This window comes from Homalodisca vitripennis, chromosome 7, assembly GCF_021130785.1.
Source record: "Homalodisca vitripennis isolate AUS2020 chromosome 7, UT_GWSS_2.1, whole genome shotgun sequence".
NCBI lineage: Eukaryota > Metazoa > Arthropoda > Insecta > Hemiptera > Cicadellidae > Homalodisca > Homalodisca vitripennis.
The window spans coordinates 62226649-62244550 of record NC_060213.1 but is presented as its reverse complement, the minus strand read 5'-3'; the positions used below and the strand labels follow the sequence as shown (position 1 = coordinate 62244550).

The 17902-nt window shown below is 31.3% G+C and overlaps 1 protein-coding gene across 3 annotated transcripts; it reads left to right on the top strand.

Moving 5' to 3' along the window:
* Nucleotides 1-525: 525 nt before the first annotated feature.
* Nucleotides 526-17816, top strand: LOC124365922 (cobalamin trafficking protein CblD). 3 transcript variants are annotated; one of them, XM_046822048.1, is made up of 6 exons: nt 526-667; nt 4388-4541; nt 11169-11302; nt 11843-11909; nt 14306-14644; nt 17648-17816. In XM_046822048.1, exons 1-6 carry the CDS (start codon nt 665-667, stop codon nt 17716-17718), a joined length of 768 nt encoding a protein of 255 aa, XP_046678004.1. In that variant the 5' UTR covers nt 526-664; the 3' UTR covers nt 17719-17816. The 3 variants fall into 3 exon arrangements, with proteins under 3 accessions (XP_046678004.1, XP_046678005.1, XP_046678003.1); XM_046822049.1 differs by lacking the exon at nt 526-667 and adding an exon at nt 736-870 and having other exon boundaries at nt 4386-4541; XM_046822047.1 differs by lacking the exon at nt 526-667 and adding an exon at nt 4061-4093.
* Nucleotides 17817-17902: the final 86 nt, after the last annotated feature.

The following is a 17902-nucleotide window of genomic DNA, read 5'->3' as shown; positions in this document are numbered from 1 at the left end:
GGTTCCATGCTCAAAAGTAAGCAGAACCTGCTGAAATTCAGCAAACAAGAGGAAGAAAGAAAGAAATAGCATGTCATCATTTATTAATTTGATCTCTTTTGTTGCATCTTGAATTCAAAGTAGCATGAAGTTACATAAGTTACTTATTCGTTACTTATTGTTACTTATTCATATTAACTTATTATTTCGTTGTTATTTTTATTTATGGTAACTTGTGTTATAACTGAAATCACACCTTGTTATTTATATTTTACTGTTCATGTTATGTAATTTATGCAGTATCTCATCATTTGTCAGTGTATGTTCTTGTAATGGCTTGTGAAAATAGTTGTGACCTTTGAATAAATCACAAAAAAATTATACATATTATTTCTTGTTTCCTCGTAAAGTTACTTCAAATGACAGTATTTTATATGAATAAAATGTTAATGTTTGTCATTATTGTTGATAACAGATTTTATATTAAACATATTCTAACATTTGCACAATCACATCATTACCATCAGATCCACTGTTGCCTTTGAGAATATAATACATACGTTACAGTTATCACCGGAGTCACCTGTAAGCATGTGTATTGGGAAGAAAAAAAGAAGCAGCCATGAAATGATGCAACAAAATCTCAAAAAATGTTAAAAGGATAATAATATAAATAAGGTTATGAATGGTATGTTGACATTTAAGCATTTTGTTAGATGCAGTAATTTATTTTAGGTTTAGACTGTCATTGAAAGTATTGTAGCTGTCCTTTCGTAAGTTTTAATTTCATCATGTTTAAAACAAAAAAATTAAACTTCAACTTGTTTATTCATAATATACTATCTTGTGAGAGTTAAGGTTAGCCTATCTGTTCCACTTAAGAATACTTTGAGCTAATTTAATTTCAAATCATCTAATAACTTCTGTATCTGGCCTTAAACTAGATACAATTTGGGATTTAGAATTATTCAGTCCAAGCTTTAAAAGTGTAGCTTAGATAAATAATATTTGAGTTTCCCTCCCATTTGTTTTTTTTTTTTCTTATTAGAGAAACTTCCATTTTAAACACTAATGGAAACATAAATCATAATAGCTCTTGCCTACTATACTAGTATGGCAAATATTGTCACATTGAGAAAGCCTCTGCTGAATAAATAAAGTTAATGTGTTTTACTTTAATTGAATACACTTTTAATAAGCGGCACAACTAATTAAATTAGGATGTTTTTATTTTATTGAATGTTTCGATTGTTTTTATCAGATGAAGAAATTGATATTAGGCTAATTTAACTTATTTAACAAAATATTATATCAACATAATTATAGTAATGTTTAATGTAAACAGTAAACAAAATAATGTAAATAATTTTTGGAGAATTTGTAAGTGGTGATTGGTATGAGAAAATTGTGTGAGATAAAGAATTGAAATTTCTTGGTGAACGGTTACTAGAAATGTGTTTTTGGTTTTGGGTTACTAGGTAACCAGAACAGCTGAGGCCATTTCATGTGGGCAATTAAGCTAGGAATGGAAATAATATTACATTATGCAATGTTATTATGCAATATAAGTAGGTTCAGATTATTGTAAAAATGTGACTAACTAGTATAAGATGACCATATTTTTTAGTAACAAAATTCGGGACGCTCCAAAATATTTACCCAACCCTTCAAACATCCTCGTTACTTCAAGAAGTACTGACACCAAACACAATAATAATAATGTAAGGGAAATTGAATTCTAGTAATAATAAAACGTAACACACTTTATGGTTTTTTCATTAATGAATTTTAATGATCTTATAAATTATTTATACACATATAAAAATACAACACAAATTCTTGATTAGTTGTAGATGAATGAAACTGGTAAAATAATTACATCAATTAAGAATTTTTCTTTTAAGAATAATGAATTTTTTCTAGGAGGTTTTGTTATTAAAATTAACATTTTATAAAAGTCTTGGTAATTTGTGTTGAAGTTGACTTTTGCAACCAAAATAGATTTTGAAGTGTCGACTGTCAATTTTGTTTTTTTCTGGTGACCATAAATCGTTCATTAAAGAAAAAAGTCTTTCAGTGGGTCCATTTCTTCCAGGATGGCTAAGCAAATTCAGCAACCTTGAATATGTTAGAACTGGGAACATCATTTCTACTAATGTGAGTGAAGATCTCAGCCCGCTCATTTTCAGGAAGAGTTTTCATCTCTTTCCATTTATTCAGCTGTTCTTCATTAACAAACTACTTTACATAAACGTATTCGTCACAGGGTTCGCTTAAAGTTGCTCATCCACATCTTTGTTGTACGATTGTACAATGTAGTGTGAGAGAATAAGAGTAAAAAAATTAAAGTGGTAATCAGTATTTATTCTTATTGTACTAGCTGCATTTTAAGATTTTCTGTAATATGTTTCGTAGATTTGGATTATGCAAATTAATATTTGAGGAATTATTCTAAAATTGAAAACAAATCTGAGATGAATGGCAAACCGTTATCTAAATTTTGGTACAAATGCCGTCCCAAATGACACACAAAACATTTCGGAACCCAACCTCAGATATCGGGATGGTCACCTTATACTAGTAGTACCAAAGTTAAATATTACCTTTACAAGCGCTTATGTTATTTGAGCTTGAATTTGGGTACTATCTTGAGGAATGTGTTTCTTGTTTCGCCAACAGTGCAGGATGGGGCGCTAAAGTCCGCACTGATGATCAGAAGCATTTTCGATCAGTACTTTCCCGATGTTAGACACATCATAAATCTTGCCATGTGATGTCTGAAAAGATGGAAAATCTGGGACGTTATCAGAGGGAAAATACTGATCAGGAATGCCCCTGGTCATCAGTGCGGGTTTCAGTGGTGTCTTCTTCACCACTCTGCTCTTCTGGTGAAATAAGAAAAACATCCCTCAAGATAGTACCCAAATTCAAGCTCAGATCACGTGAGTGCTTGCTAAAGTTATCTTGAACTTTTTATATTTATAATACGTACATATGTATAGCCTATGACAAATTGAAGATATGGACCTCGTAGTACCCAATAATTGTGTTGAATAGTCAAATTTGAACTAACCCATTTATAAATTACATTACATTAGTTTACTGTCAGTCTATGTTACATTGTAGTGAGTTAGTTACATTTTGTATGCTAACATGCTACCACAGTAACAGGTTACAGGAACGTAATAACTTAACGTGTTATTTTGTAATAGGTATTTGCAGGTACACAACATTATTTCCAGTTTCTAGCGTCCATTACTCAAATACCATGCACATGATTTAATTTTATTTCAATTACTTTGGAACAATAGTATTGAACTGGATTACGTTATAGACTTTTAAGATTGTATTATACTGAAGCTATATTTTTATATGTCAACATATATATGCATTTTAGTTTATAGAAAATAATACAACTTTGTTTATACTAAGTTTGAACAGCGTAGTGCTTACAATTACTTAACAGAGTAAACAAATCTGATAGCATTTATGTTACATTGTAGTGAGTTAGTTAAATTTTTGTATGCAAACATGCTACCACAGTAACAGGTTACAGTAATAACTTAACATGTTATTGGTGTATAATTGTTCTAATCGATTACCAGGTGTTGGACGCTTATTATACTGCAGCCTTTCTCTGATATGTAGGTCAAAGCAAAAGTTAGGTTTGTGATTTTTTCAATGTTGTTAAATTTATTTTATAAAAAATTGTAATGTATATTTTTTTGGTACAGTAAAAGTATTAAAGATGTTTCACTGATGTTTTTGACAATTTTAAAATTGTCCAGGTGAAGAATAATTGTCTGTGAAGAATACTTTGAGTGTTTTCTTTTAAATATTAACTTGCTTTTTCTTTGAATAGAAGTTTAATTTCTCTTATTTCATTATCTCAGTGTATTAGCCAGGAAATGTAGACCAGGGCAATTATTCTCAGTATCAAGGTCAAACAAATGGTAATCCTGTACCAACTGGTTAAGGATATCAGAATGGTTGTTTGGTGGAGAAGGGCTTAGCTGGCTGTAGGCCAGAGTACATTAGTCTTCTGGTTCAAACGGTCTTGTTGGCTGAGGTTGTGGTTATCACAGTCTTGTTCAAGATGATAAAGAAGCTCAGGGTAATAGCAACTTTTTTATAAACCAGTAATTAATAAAAAATTGCAAAAATACTTGTCTAAAACTAAATAATGTAGTACCAAGTACGTAGTACACTCTCAATGACAAGAACAATAGTTTTTTAGATATGTCATGTGATTCTATGAATTGTGGAGGTTTTGAACCATCCCAATTGTCACAGTAGACATGTAGGTGTGTGAGATCAAAATAAACCAGAACTGCATCACACAACTTAATATCAGTTCCTTAGTGTCTATTGAAATAGCCGTTTGATGTGTCACTTCTTGGTTTTGCAGATGTTGAATTATCGTGGAGCCTTTCTATCAAAGAAGATTAATTGGCAGACGTACAATTCAGTTACATCGTTCGCACTATATTCTCGAAAAAGCAACACCAACCAAGGTGATGGATTTAAAATAGTAGAAAGGAAAGGAGCAGAATCAAGGGATGGTAAGTTATTCAATGTAACATTTGCCGGTATTTGTGTCGTGGATTATTGCTAGAGAGTAAAACACGCATTGTCATGTTTGAGGGATGAATGTAGATAAATGATGCTCTGTGATAAAGTTTATGGAATCCATATTGCATTATTAGTGAAAGTAATAGTAATTTCAAGTACCAATGTTTTAGTGAGGGAAGGAGCAACAGTAAGTGAAATAATATGATGTCATATGAAATTAATTGTGTCTCTGCCATCTCACTTAACTGCGATGAAATACAATAGTGATATATATAATTGATTTTAAATTGGCAGAATAGATTGAAAATAACATTATGCCTCCTAATTTTTGTATAATTTCTCGGATAATTGAACATGTCAGATATGAGATATCATGAGATAAATTAATATTCTGAAAATGTTTACTATACAAAATTTTTATTAAGTTATATCAGTTCTACTAACTTACTACCATTCCTTAGATGAAACTTTCTGAAGATTAAAATAATGAATAAGTAATAATTATAATATTAAAAAAATAATATATAAGTTATAGTAGGCCAATGTTTTTATCGACCTTATAATATCGTTCCAAGGTGTTTTAAACAGAATGAATAACGTTTATTCCAGCAGTTCATATGTACATATATACAATGTTTCTTAAATGAAATAATGAAATGAAATATGTTTGAAATGAAATGAAATATGTTTATTGTCCCTTAATCAACAGTAGTTGCAATAGACATAGTCAAATGTACACAGCCTTAGTGTTAATCTTAGATATTAAAGGTTACATGTCAAATTATATAGGTCAAATAGAATAGATTTGTAGTCAACAAAAGTGAATAAGATATGGTAAATCTACATTTAAAATGTATAACAATACGTGTAATAAGTTAAAAACATATAAATGAATAAAAAACCTATAAATAAATTAAACACACAAATAAATACAAAGATTCAAGTAAAAAACACATATTTACATAATATCTTGGATTAACAATTTTATGGAATAGAAATTCCCATTTTCAAATTCAGCTGCACTATAAAATACTTGACTAATCAGCCAATTTTTCGGGTCAAATAAAATACATCTATAGTCAACAAAAGTGAATAAGATAAGGTAAATCTGCATTTAAAATGTATAACAATAAGTGTAATAAGTTTAAAAACATATAAATGAATAAAACCTATAAATAAATTAAACACACAAATAAATACAAAGATTCAAGTAAAAAACACATATTTTACATAATATCTTGGATTAAAATTTTATAGAATAGAAATTCCCATTTTTCAAATTCAGCTACACTATAAAATGCTTTGACTAATCAGCCAATTTTGAATTTTTGTTTTAAAAGCGTTAATTGGAAGATTTCTAATGTTCAAGGGCAATTTATTAAAAAAGTTTTTATACAAATAAAGCTAAAAGACTTTTGGGTTTTACTCAGTCTAGCATATCTTACATCCAATAGATCTTGACCTCTGGTATTGTAATAGTGGATTGAACCTCTTGAAACAAAACTATTTAAGTTTTCCTTGACATGGGTGAGACTGTAGAAGATAAATAGACTAGGTAATGTGAGTATTTTAAGCTCAGGAAATATAGTTCGACATGAATCTCTATCCCCCAGACCTTTTATACACCTGACCACTTTTTTTTGCCACATGAAAAACTTCTTGAGCTCCACTGGAATTACCCCAAAAGAGTAATACCATAAAGTAAACGTGAATGAAAAAATGCATAATAAGCTTGGGTCACTAAATCTAAATGAGTACACATTTTTAATTTACGGATCAGAAATAAAACTCTAGAAAGGCAAGTACATAAATGCTTTGTATGAATGTCCCACATCAATTTAGAATCCAAATTAATTCCAAGAAGTTTAACTGTCTTATGATGAGTAGATTTACTTAAACTAAAGATGATTTCTTCAGTTTGATCATTATTTAAGATAAGCTTATTGGATGAAAACCAAAGATCACAACGCTCCTTCATGTAATCAATGACCAATTCATTACGTTCTCGATCAGGACTAGATGTATAAAGTGTGGTGTCATCAGCATAAAGAAGGCACTTTTCTGGAAGAAAAATTAGGTAAAGTCATTTAACAAAAATTATGAAAGAAAGGGACCAAGGACAGAGCCCTGTGGAACCCCCCTCGTCACCATCCTCAGGTCCGATCTTTGGTCTCCAAGTTTTTACAAATTGTGACCTGTATACCAAATAAGATTTCATAAAAAGATAATTCAACATTCTCCAAGCCATAGAAATTAAGCTTATCTAGAAGTTTCTTTATGTGGAACAAGGTCAAAAGCTTTACTAAGGTCTAAAAGTAATGTTCTAGTTTCTTCTTCGTTGTGTTCAAAACCCTCCATAAACATTGAAAACCAGATTTTCTACCGCCTTAATGGTAGATAATCCTCTTCTAAATCCAAACTGAGCAGAAGTAAGAAAAATGGTTTGTTTCAAAGTAGGTTTCTAAACTGATCCTTAACAATGGACTCTATCAGCTTGGATATTACTGGCACAAGAGCAATCGGACGGTAATTATTTACACTGAGCCTATCACCTTTTTTGAAAATGGGACTTACAGCTGTTACCTTTAAACAGTTTGGGAAAACTCCCTCTGAAAAACTCCAGTTGATTAGAATCGTTAAAGGAATGAGCAAAACTAAACCTAACTTCTTGAGAACATAATTTGAAAGCCCATAAACATCTTCTGCCTTTGAATTACTTTAGACTACTTATACATTTATTCACAGTAAACACAATCTACAAAGTTAAACTTAAAAAAAACAGTTTAGGATCCTTTACAGGTTTAACAGACTGTAAAATTTCAAGTGGGGTTGCAATTTTATCAATAGGAAAACCTTGTTGGTTGTTATTTACCAACATTAACAAAATAATTGTTAAACTCAGTAGCACTAATGGGTAAATTTGGAGTGCTTTGTTTAATTAAACGACCAGTTTCCTTATTGATTATCTTCCAGGCTGCTTTACATTTATTTTGAGATTTCAGAATGAAATCTGCATTAGATTGTTTTCTTGGCTTTTACTATTTCCTGATCTGTACAATTTTTTTTAGCCTAGAATAATATTCCTTATATTTAGAACATGGTCTAGCTTTGTATTTTTCATGACATATTACAAGAAAAGATTTAATTTTTCCTAAGTACGGAGTGTAACCAGTTTTTTTGGGCTACTGAGGGTTTTTCCTTATTTTTACAATTTTTTTTTCCTTAAAGGACAACAGTTATTAAACCTAACTAACCACTAAATCGTTAATAAAAAGTTCAAATGCTTCATTTGTATTCTTACAGTATGAGAAAAATGTTTCCCAATCAGAACTACCCAGACCATTAAATAGGGCAGATACAGCTTTTTCATTGAGCACCCTATAAGTATAGCTAATATCTGATGTGGTAGCATCAGTAAAATTTGGAAGGTCAGTAATTAAAGACAATTTGTTTAAGTCAACATTTAAAAATAAGACCAGAGTGGTCAGACAAATGGTGGTGATCAACCTGACAAACTACTGCATTATTTCCAATATTAGAGATAAAATTATCTATACAAGAGCTAAATCTAAGTTGGCTCTAAATTTAAACAGTAAACAGTCATATGACCTAAGCATGTTTTAAAAAAATTGACAGTCTTACGGTCAGAGTGTCTAGGATCAAGATTCAGATCACTAGAAATTATATCTTGCAATTAACCATTTTAGACAAACCAGAGATACTATCCAACACCTGAGACATTTTATCAGTGAAAACATCTATTGAAGAGTCAGGGGTCCGGTAAATTGATAGTAAAACTAAATTTAACTTAGAAAATTTGATTGCAGACACCTCAAATTGTTTTTCTTCACAAAATCTACTAAATATCAATTATTTCAAAAATTGAACTTAGCATTTTTATTTATGTAAATAGACACACCACCATGAGAAAAACAATTTCCTACAATAACCAATTGCTAATAAGAAACCACTTGGCACATAAAGGTCGAGTTCCTCGTGAGCACACCATGTGTTCATTAAGACACAGTATATCAAAGTAATTACTATTCAAATAGGCTTCCAAAGCATATAATTTATTTTTTACAGATTGAATAATTTATATGACAAAGTGATAGTTTATTACAATTGACAGAGTAATGACTAGGTAGAGGCTTACTGGCTATGGATGGTGGGTAGAGGCAGTTCCTTCTATGTTTCCCGATGTCGTTTCCTCTTAACGTCACCAATCCCTGTTTAGGGTTTATCTCAGAAGGCTTCACCATCAACACAACCGATCCCTGCTGAGGACTTTTTCCTGGTAGGCTTCTCGCTGTCGTCAACCAAAGATTCATCCCACAACTGGTACCAGGTGGTGGTGGCTGAGAAGTATCTACAAGATGTTCTGAGTCCGCCAGGTTGTCAATCGCTTCAGCAATACATTCAGCCAGAGCCACATTTTACCCCATAAGGTTTAGATGTTGACCGTGCCGTGTATGCAAGTGCCTCTCAGCTTTACTCACTTCCACTAAGCTGACATTTGGGTGTAATAGGCTCATTTCTTTAAGAGCAGCATTGGTTTTTTTTCTTGTCTCTAACATTAACACAAGACCAATTAGCAAGATCGTGTCTATTAGGAATATCTACCAAAACAAATTTAGTGTGAGAAAAGTTTGGTTAATGTAGTCTTTGATACCATCCCAGTGCCTCACAAAGATTCATTCTTAGCAACATCATTAGCCCCACATATAAGCAACCATAACATCATTTTTGTCCAGTTTTTCTGAGTCAATGTTTTTGGAATTTAAAATGTTTTTGGTTCGGCCGCCAGGACGGATAAAACCAAATGCGTTATTCTTCATTTGTTTCTTGTTGAGGTGATAAGCGATATCACGTCCATTGGCTATCACCGCAAATCATAATTTTAGATTGCACCTCTTTCATATTAACTTCTTCTTCCACTTCTTCATCCAGGACTGTTAGGCAAGCAAAGCGGTTTGTACATGGAAGGCCAGCTTGTTCAGGTATTCCGGTGGTTATGTTAACTCTTTGAGATGATTTGACTTGAGTCCATACCAAAGTCTCGTCAGAAATTTGTTTACCTAAACCTGATTTTGAAGGCTGCATTGGAGGAAAACACACCTGATACACTGAGTAGACAAAATGGTCATTTTTTTAAATTTTAGTTTGTAAAATATCATTATCTTCCTGTAGAATAGTCATAGCCGTTTTTAAATTCTCGTTTAGTAACTTTTCATTTTTTCAATTGTTGCAAGATAATCTGAGTTTTGAAAATCTTGTGGAGGTAAGCTCTTGACAGGGTTTTCTATTTTTAAAACTCTTAACTTTTTCAGCTAACTTACTGTTATCTTTTTATCAAAGTTTTATTATCACTTGTCAATTTATTACTTATATCCACTAATTTATTTATCCTCTCTTCATAATCGATTCTAATTTTTTTCTAGATTCAATGCAATTCTGAGTTATTGCATCAAGTTGATATTTTGGGTCTAGTTCAAATGAAGTATGGACGGTCTTATCTGATACAGAAGAATTGCAATAAGAGAGTTTCACATCAGTTTTATTCTGGGTTGGAGTTTTAGGAGTTGAACATGCTGAGACAGTATTCAGAGGGAAACTGCAACTACTATTTCCATGTTTATTTGTATTAATTTTACTTTCAGCTTCTTTTTACAGCAATTTGGAACTCTTTATTTTCCAAATTTTTTTCCAGTACAGAATTTGTTCTTTGTTTTTCTTTAAAGGGGAAAATTGAGTTTTTTTGTACATTCTCCTTTTTCTTTTTTTGTCCCAAAAAAGTTTAATTTATACCAAGTGACTTTCCCTTTGATCACAATTTCGTTAATGATAGCAGGCCAGGCCTGGTGGCCACGTACTTGGGCAAAGACACAATGACCAACTTTGTACAATAGCTATTATTATATATACAGCAGCTTTTAAATATATATATATATATATATATATATATATATATAGATATATATATATAAAAGAAATGTAAAAAAAGTGTAACGAATAGCACAAAAAAAAAAAAAAAAATAATAATACTGGAAAGAAAGGGAGAGAATTAGAAAGGGACAGTTTATGTCAAAAGTTCATGGCTGTATCTAGCCGCAGTGTTGAAATCTTACCGCTTTGAAGATGACATTTCATGTGTTAGTGTTTTTTTTTTTTTTTTTTTTTTTACAAAGCACTATGCTTGTAATCACAAATGACATTGGTTAACCCTGTGATTGGTGTGCCAATGGATAGCCAAATATGTGGTCACATATGAAGGAGAAGGGTAACTATCATAAGCTTCTACTGAGAGTCAGTACATTTACTGATGTATTGTGGCACTAGTGGAGTTATTTTGAAGAAAACCTTGTTCTGTATGATGGAGATATCTTGTGGTGATGTGCAATGTGCAGATTTATTTAATGTGTTACAATTTGGTGCGTTATATTCTCCAATGATCTGTTACTAACCTAATATGCTCGTAGGTGTGGCTGTCGTAAGGTATGGTATATTCCATGCTCATTAGTGATAAGGATTTATAATCAGCTCTCATGATGTGTATGCATATGTTTTTCCAATTGAGATTGTTGTGTAGACTGCAGTGTACAATAATACTGTTGTAGAGGTGACAAACTCAAGTCTGGGACTGAACGCTAACTGGGAACTCTTAACACCTCAGGGTTTCCGGTTCTTCCTCCCGGGCAACACAGGCCCTGCATGGCAAGATGTGCATTCATCGGCCAACATCTCAAGTCAGGTATGTACTTCAACAAAACACAACAGAATCATTTGTTTAGTTTGTGTTTAAATAACAAATTGTTTTTGTTCTCAATCATTCATTTTATATACTCTAAGCAATGTGTTAAGATTTGACTTGTTTTATCTAATAACCTCCTCAGTAACTCGTAGTCTCCTCAAGTTATGAACAGAGCACTAAACATAGAGCACAGAAGTGTTGTTGTGTTTCTCATCTTTTATCACTTATGTTGAATCCTCATTTGTCTATTTTGTTCTATAATGATGAAGGTGCTTCCCAACCTTAGTGGACCACAAGCATTTCACAATGTCATTCAGCAATGACAAAAAGTTCAACAAGTCAAAAAATAGATAAAAAAGTTGAACATTTTAGAAGTCTACAGGCACTTGTATTGTACTATTTATCATGTATACTAATAAAAAGTATCATTGTCTGAAATGTTTTATATATTAAACACAATATTATCTAGCTAATTTTTTCTATATGTTGTTTTCTATTTTTTTAATTGTATTCTAAAATACTGAAATGTTTTTGTTTTAGGGACATTTAGAGGATGGCTCTCCTTTAGATTGTACAGTTCGTGAATGTCCAATACTGCTTAGACAAGGTAATTTTCTTGCTCTCCAAGTTAACTTACACAAATGTACATTCCTTCATTTTACAGAAGAATATGAAAGTCAGCAATGTAGAATATATTTTGTATTAACCCATTGGCTTAGACCTACAAAACCATTCCGTATGCTTCCTATTTTCATACATATGTCACTATCTCCGTTATGTAACAATATATCCTCTATCGAACATTTTATGTGACATAGTTCAAAGTTCAACTGCTTAATGACAGGTAAATTCAGTTCTATTAACAGATTCTGTTGTGTTTTTAAGAGAATTTGGTAAAATTGAGTAGTTATTAGCTATTTATTTGGTCATGGTTTTATGCTGCTTTACACACATTTTACGCTAAACTGTATGTTGATAGTCTTACATTAGATAACTTCTATTACGAGGTATGTCGACAAAGTAAGTTCCTTTTCGTTACATAAAAAAAAGTGTACAGATACAGAAAAAATGTATTGTACAAAAATCTACAACTCTTAAAAGACTTTCTATATAACTTCCAGAATTTTGTAGGTAAAGTAAACTAAAGATGTCTTATTTTACCAGATGAAGTTAGGACTAAGAAGCCCTCTCTAACACAACCTGGGGACCAAAGGCTTAAAGGTGACTTCCGAACTACCACCAATGGCTGGGCAGGCGGGCTGCTTGCAAGGACAGGATCACTCGGTGGCCACCCATCCAAGCAGCAGTCACGCTCGACGTTGCTTGATCTGGTTATCTTGCGATAACCGCAGTACCCGCTACACTGCACCATTGGCAATGTACATGTAATAGAGTGGCACAAGTTTTTGTATGCCTTCTTCATAGAAGGTTGCTGCCTGTGTTTACAACCATATGGTAATATATTCTTTCAGCTTGTCATCATCATGCAAGTGTTGTCCACCAAGGAAAGACTTCAGGTGTAAGAAGAGATGAAAGTCGCTAAGAGCTTGGTCCAGGCTGTACGGAGGATGCTCAGACATGTCCCAGCCATATTCCTGTAGGAGTCAGAATAACTGCCGTGCATGTGCGGAACTGCGATTGCAGCGGTATCGTGAATAGAAATAGAAACGGAACTTACTTTGTGGAAATACCTCTTATATTGTAAATAATGATGTGTGATGATGTAAATAGTGGAATATTATCTCCATTTTATGTTTTTTTATTCGACCTGCAACTGTGAAAATTTGTTCTATACAGCAAAAAATACACCCAAACTTTACTGGATATTTAGGATGTTGATTTGTTATTTTATATGTCTCTGGTTTGTTTTAGTTTGTCACTCTAACTTAAACTAATGAAAAATCATAATCTAAGAACATTGTTTGTTGACAAACAAAATGTTGTACTATATATTTCATTTGTTTGCATCCTTTTTCAAACCATCAGTTATATATATAAAGTTATACATATTTTCAGCAAAGCCATAAATACAACATACCGTTATAATTATTTCCTACAAAAATCAAGCAGTTTTAAAGAACCTTTATCATATTGTAGGTAGATATCGTATTTGTAGATTGTGTTTCGTAGGTAATTTAAATCAGAAGAAGGAGTTGTATACAAATATGTATTACATGAACAAAAACTTTTAACATAAACTTTATAGTGACAAAAAAATTTTGGTGAACAAATGTTACAGAAATAAACTATAATAGGTCATTAGATTACAAAATTTGAAGACAAATGTGAACCTAAATAGCACAGTGTATTACTTGTTACAATGAATACAACTACTATAGGAACAACAGATACTGCCAAAGTCAAACAAATAGGATAAATAGAATTAAATACAGCAAAGAGAATAAAACACTTTTATTGTATGATCCAAAAACTATTCAGTTATTGAATAGTCGAATTTCAACAAATCATTTTAATAAGTTGTTAATCTTAATCCTAGTCGAACAGATGTGAATATATCTGATGAAGACTGTGTTTGTACATGGTTTATGGATTTATCCACAAAATCAGATCAAAATCATACCAGTTTAAAGAAATGTAAAATCGTTTAAAATGCACATTTATAACAAACAATTTACAAAAATATAACAAATATTTATTAATTTCCCTGAACCTAAAAAACTTGACGTACCTTACCATTTTTCAGCGTCCACGAAAGGTTAAACATAGCAGAGGTACTTGTGCTACGATGTTGGCTGTTTTTGACTAAAATGACAATATTCATATAAATGGTTCGCCATTGTTCAGAAAAATAGTTTTTATTCTATACATTTTACTCTTAATTTTATCCTGAAAACTGTAATAAATCCATGATAAGTAAATAAAACTAGTGTTGAAAGATTTGATTATCATAACAGTTAGTAAAAAAAGTATTATAAACTAACTGTAGTAAACTTAGACTGTTACTGACACTGTTCATTTAATTCAACCTCTACTCTGTGGCAGGAGTGTATGAGCTATTCCCCGGCACCGAAGGGCTCGGCTCGCTAACAATAGTGACACTAGCACAGCACGCACGGGCCCGTGTGACTGGTGACCTCGAGACGGAACGACTGACCAAGCAGTTTGTGCTGGCTGCACAAGATATCTGCAGCAAACTCAAGCTAGCTGGCTTCTGGGCGGACTTCATCAACCCGTTCTCTGGCCTACCATACATCTCTGCAGGCGCACAGCAGAGCGGACGTCTCTACCAAACTGACGAGCGCTTCCGATGTCTGGGATTCCACATCTTCGAGAAGAACCAGTGTAAAGTAATCGCTGATAGATCGTCCCGTCGTTTTCTTGGTAAGTACATTCTTCTTTTGACTAAAATTTCTTTGTAACTAACAAGATTAACAAAGGGATTCAATATATAAATGTTTTTAAAAAGTGTTAGAATTTGTGTCTGCAAAGTTCACATTGCCAACGTTAGTCAGAAAATACAAGGAATTTATAAACCTCTTGATGATAATAGTGTTACTCCAATACTAATAGTAACAAATTGTAACACAGAAGTTAGGTTAAGGAGTCTTACTTTTACTGTTTTCAATGTTTTTAAGATGCCAGTTTTTACTATTTAATAATAGTTTGTAATTATTGCTATATTAAATGTCTATTTTGATATGTAAAAGTACCAAATCGACCTTGGTTTCCAAAAGTAAGTCTTAACAAATTTTTAATATTTAAAACTTGAGTTTCAGCTGATTCGTAGTCAGCTGTTCTGATTTTGATTCCCACCAGTCTCTTGCATGTTTCTATTACTATTATTAGCTGTGTAGGATTGACAACTTATGTAAAATATTGCCATATAATTATAAGTTTCAGCTCCAATCCGAAATTTATTTTAGGTAGGACTGATACTTTCATAATTATGACTGATGACACCACTTTGGCAAAAAATAACCTTTATGCAAAAAAATAACCTTTATGCAAAAAATAACCTTTTACCTACAAAATTATGATATTTATCAATAAATATATTTCTACATAAATGGCAGCACATACTTTATGAAGAGTTTCAACACATATATTTGTCAAGTATGTTGCATGTCAACATGCCATATGGCGTCATAGTACTTTTTATGTAAAAAAAAAAAAAAACCATTTTTTTTTTCATAAACATTATTATATTCTGTAATTATAACGCCAAATTAATAAAATAGGTTAAAAAACCTTAGGAATTGGATTTCTGGTGCTATACTCTGAAATAAAGCTGGGCTGGAGTGTGTTAAAATAGATTTAATTAAAACAGTACTCAAAAATACTTAGTTTATACAGTTAGTTACAGTGATTTTTAACATTATTTTCTGTTCTAAAATTGTTATTATTAATAGACTTAAAAATGTTTCCACTCAGTGTGTTTTTGTTTCCATTATTTCTATACAATAATTAGCGTTTGCAAGGTAACCATTTGAGATAAAATGCAATAACAGTTTTAATGAGCCAGTCACTGATAAAAGTAATCTGCTTGCTAATTCATTACGATACAAAAATTTGCTTGTTTGAAAATACAATATTAGTAGTATGAATAAAGAGCTTCTTTGAACATTAATGGCCACTATTCCAGCTAACCCTTGATCTGTAGGTTAAAAAAACTAATGGCTAAAACAAGTTGATTACTATTTGCAGATATTGTATATAAATTGTTTGAAATGTACCCTAAAAATACATTATACAAAAATCTCATGAAGTTTTCATAAAGAAATTAACAAAAATGTTTTTATATATTAATATATTTCATATAATATTTACTTTTGTACATTAAACAAAAAGAAGAAAATAACTTTAAAGTTTCAAGCACTTTTTCAAGTTTTAATTGTTAGAACAACTCATGAGCCTTTATTATGTAATTGTAAAAAGCTATCAATTATGTAACTAGAGTCAAAAAATATAAAAGTAAGTTTGATGGACTCTTAAAAAAGTACTGAATTTATATCTTTGACCTGGGGACCTCATGGCAAATGCACTGCAAGGGGTTTGTGAGTAGAGTGAGGATGAGCAACATCAACACATTGGGCCAAATATAAAGCAAAACAATTTTATTATTTTTGAGATACAATCAATATCAAGACCTATGCAAAGATAAAGAAGTTGTAAAATGTTTAATTTGTTACTGAGTCTCTGCTCGTTATAGATTGTTCAGGGAACACAATAAATGTTGACCTTGAAATGTTCTGTTACATACTGAAACAATCGATTTCAAATGGCCTGCTTAGTGGAAAAGACCTTGAAATTCCAAACTTGATATTGAAGTGGTAGATATATAAAATTGCTTCAATAATGCTTTGAATATTGACTGTAACATAGGATCTTCATTGGTGAATTGAATAGTAATTGATGTCATTAAATGAAAAAATTGTGTATGCTCCTTTATGTATAAAAAATAAATGGAACTCCCTTCACCTGTTCAGTAAAAAAAATATAAATTCAAGGCCGTATGTGGACTAAGGAGGGGGAACTAAATGAAAACAGTATAATTTTAAAGTAATAATAAAGATACACTGTAAATTCAGTTTGATATGTTTTTTGTTTGGTGCATACAGTTTAGTTTTCCTCTTGAATCAGTAAAAAGTCTATTAGTTTTCATCCTTACTTTTGTTTTTTTAATTGGTAAAAAGAAAAAACGAAAACATCATTACTGCTGTAGACTATGAATAGTGTTAATCTTTATAGTTTTTTCAGGTATTTGGAATTTAGAACTTAAAATTTATTAACAATCATAAACTATAAGATTTCTATAAATTCTATAAATACAAACATACTTTTATTTAATATTTTTAGAGAAATTTTACCTTTTGGAGAGAAATCAATCATTAGCCACTCAAGTTTTGATTGAGGTCAAAATGGGTGTATGTAGAAATGGTTAATTTTGTCTCAAATCTAATTTATCTTAGCTTGACACATTTAAAACCAACCATTAGACATAATAAACAAACCCTGAAAGTTAAGGCTTTCAGTCTCTTTATCTATTAGTCTGACAGTCATATAACTATTATTTGCATATCTGATGATAAATTTTAAGTGTCAAGCCAGGAAATATATAATTTGAGATAAAAATTATCGTTACAAGTTTTTTACATTTTGATACCTTTCCATTTTTGCCACCAAAATTAGTGTACTAATGATCTTTCTCTAGTAAAACTTTTCTATAAATTTCAAGAAGCAGTTTCAAATTAACCTCAAACAATTTTACTAGTTGTTTCCTATTTTTTGAAAAGCAATGTAAAGAGGTAGTAGTAGGTAACCTTGTTCGATCTGTTTAAATATAAACAAGGCTTGTTTAAAAGATGTTTATTTCTTCTGTTTCAGGGAGCTTGTTTACCAATGCCCCTCCTAGCACAATTCTACTCAAGAAAATTCTACAACAGTATGAAGATTAATCCTTTTAGGATTCCAACTCTTCTAGTGAAATTTACCTGCTCATTTTGAATCTTTTTGTTGAAGTTGTGATGAAATTTATATTTATTTTATGACAGTTCTTTTCTGTTTTTATTTTAAACCTATATTACTTTTCTTTATTATTAGATTATGGAATGCTACATTCCTAAAAAGAATTATTATTGT

What these genes read in the sequence shown, in the direction of transcription:
- LOC124365922 (XM_046822047.1), top strand. An exon ending in AGGAGCAGAATCAAGGGATG is followed by an intron (nt 4,542 to 11,168) that starts GTAAGTTATTCA and finishes ATACTGTTGTAG; the next exon opens with AGGTGACAAACTCAAGTCTG. An exon ending in TCCAATACTGCTTAGACAAG is followed by an intron (nt 11,910 to 14,305) that starts GTAATTTTCTTG and finishes ACTCTGTGGCAG; the next exon opens with GAGTGTATGAGCTATTCCCC.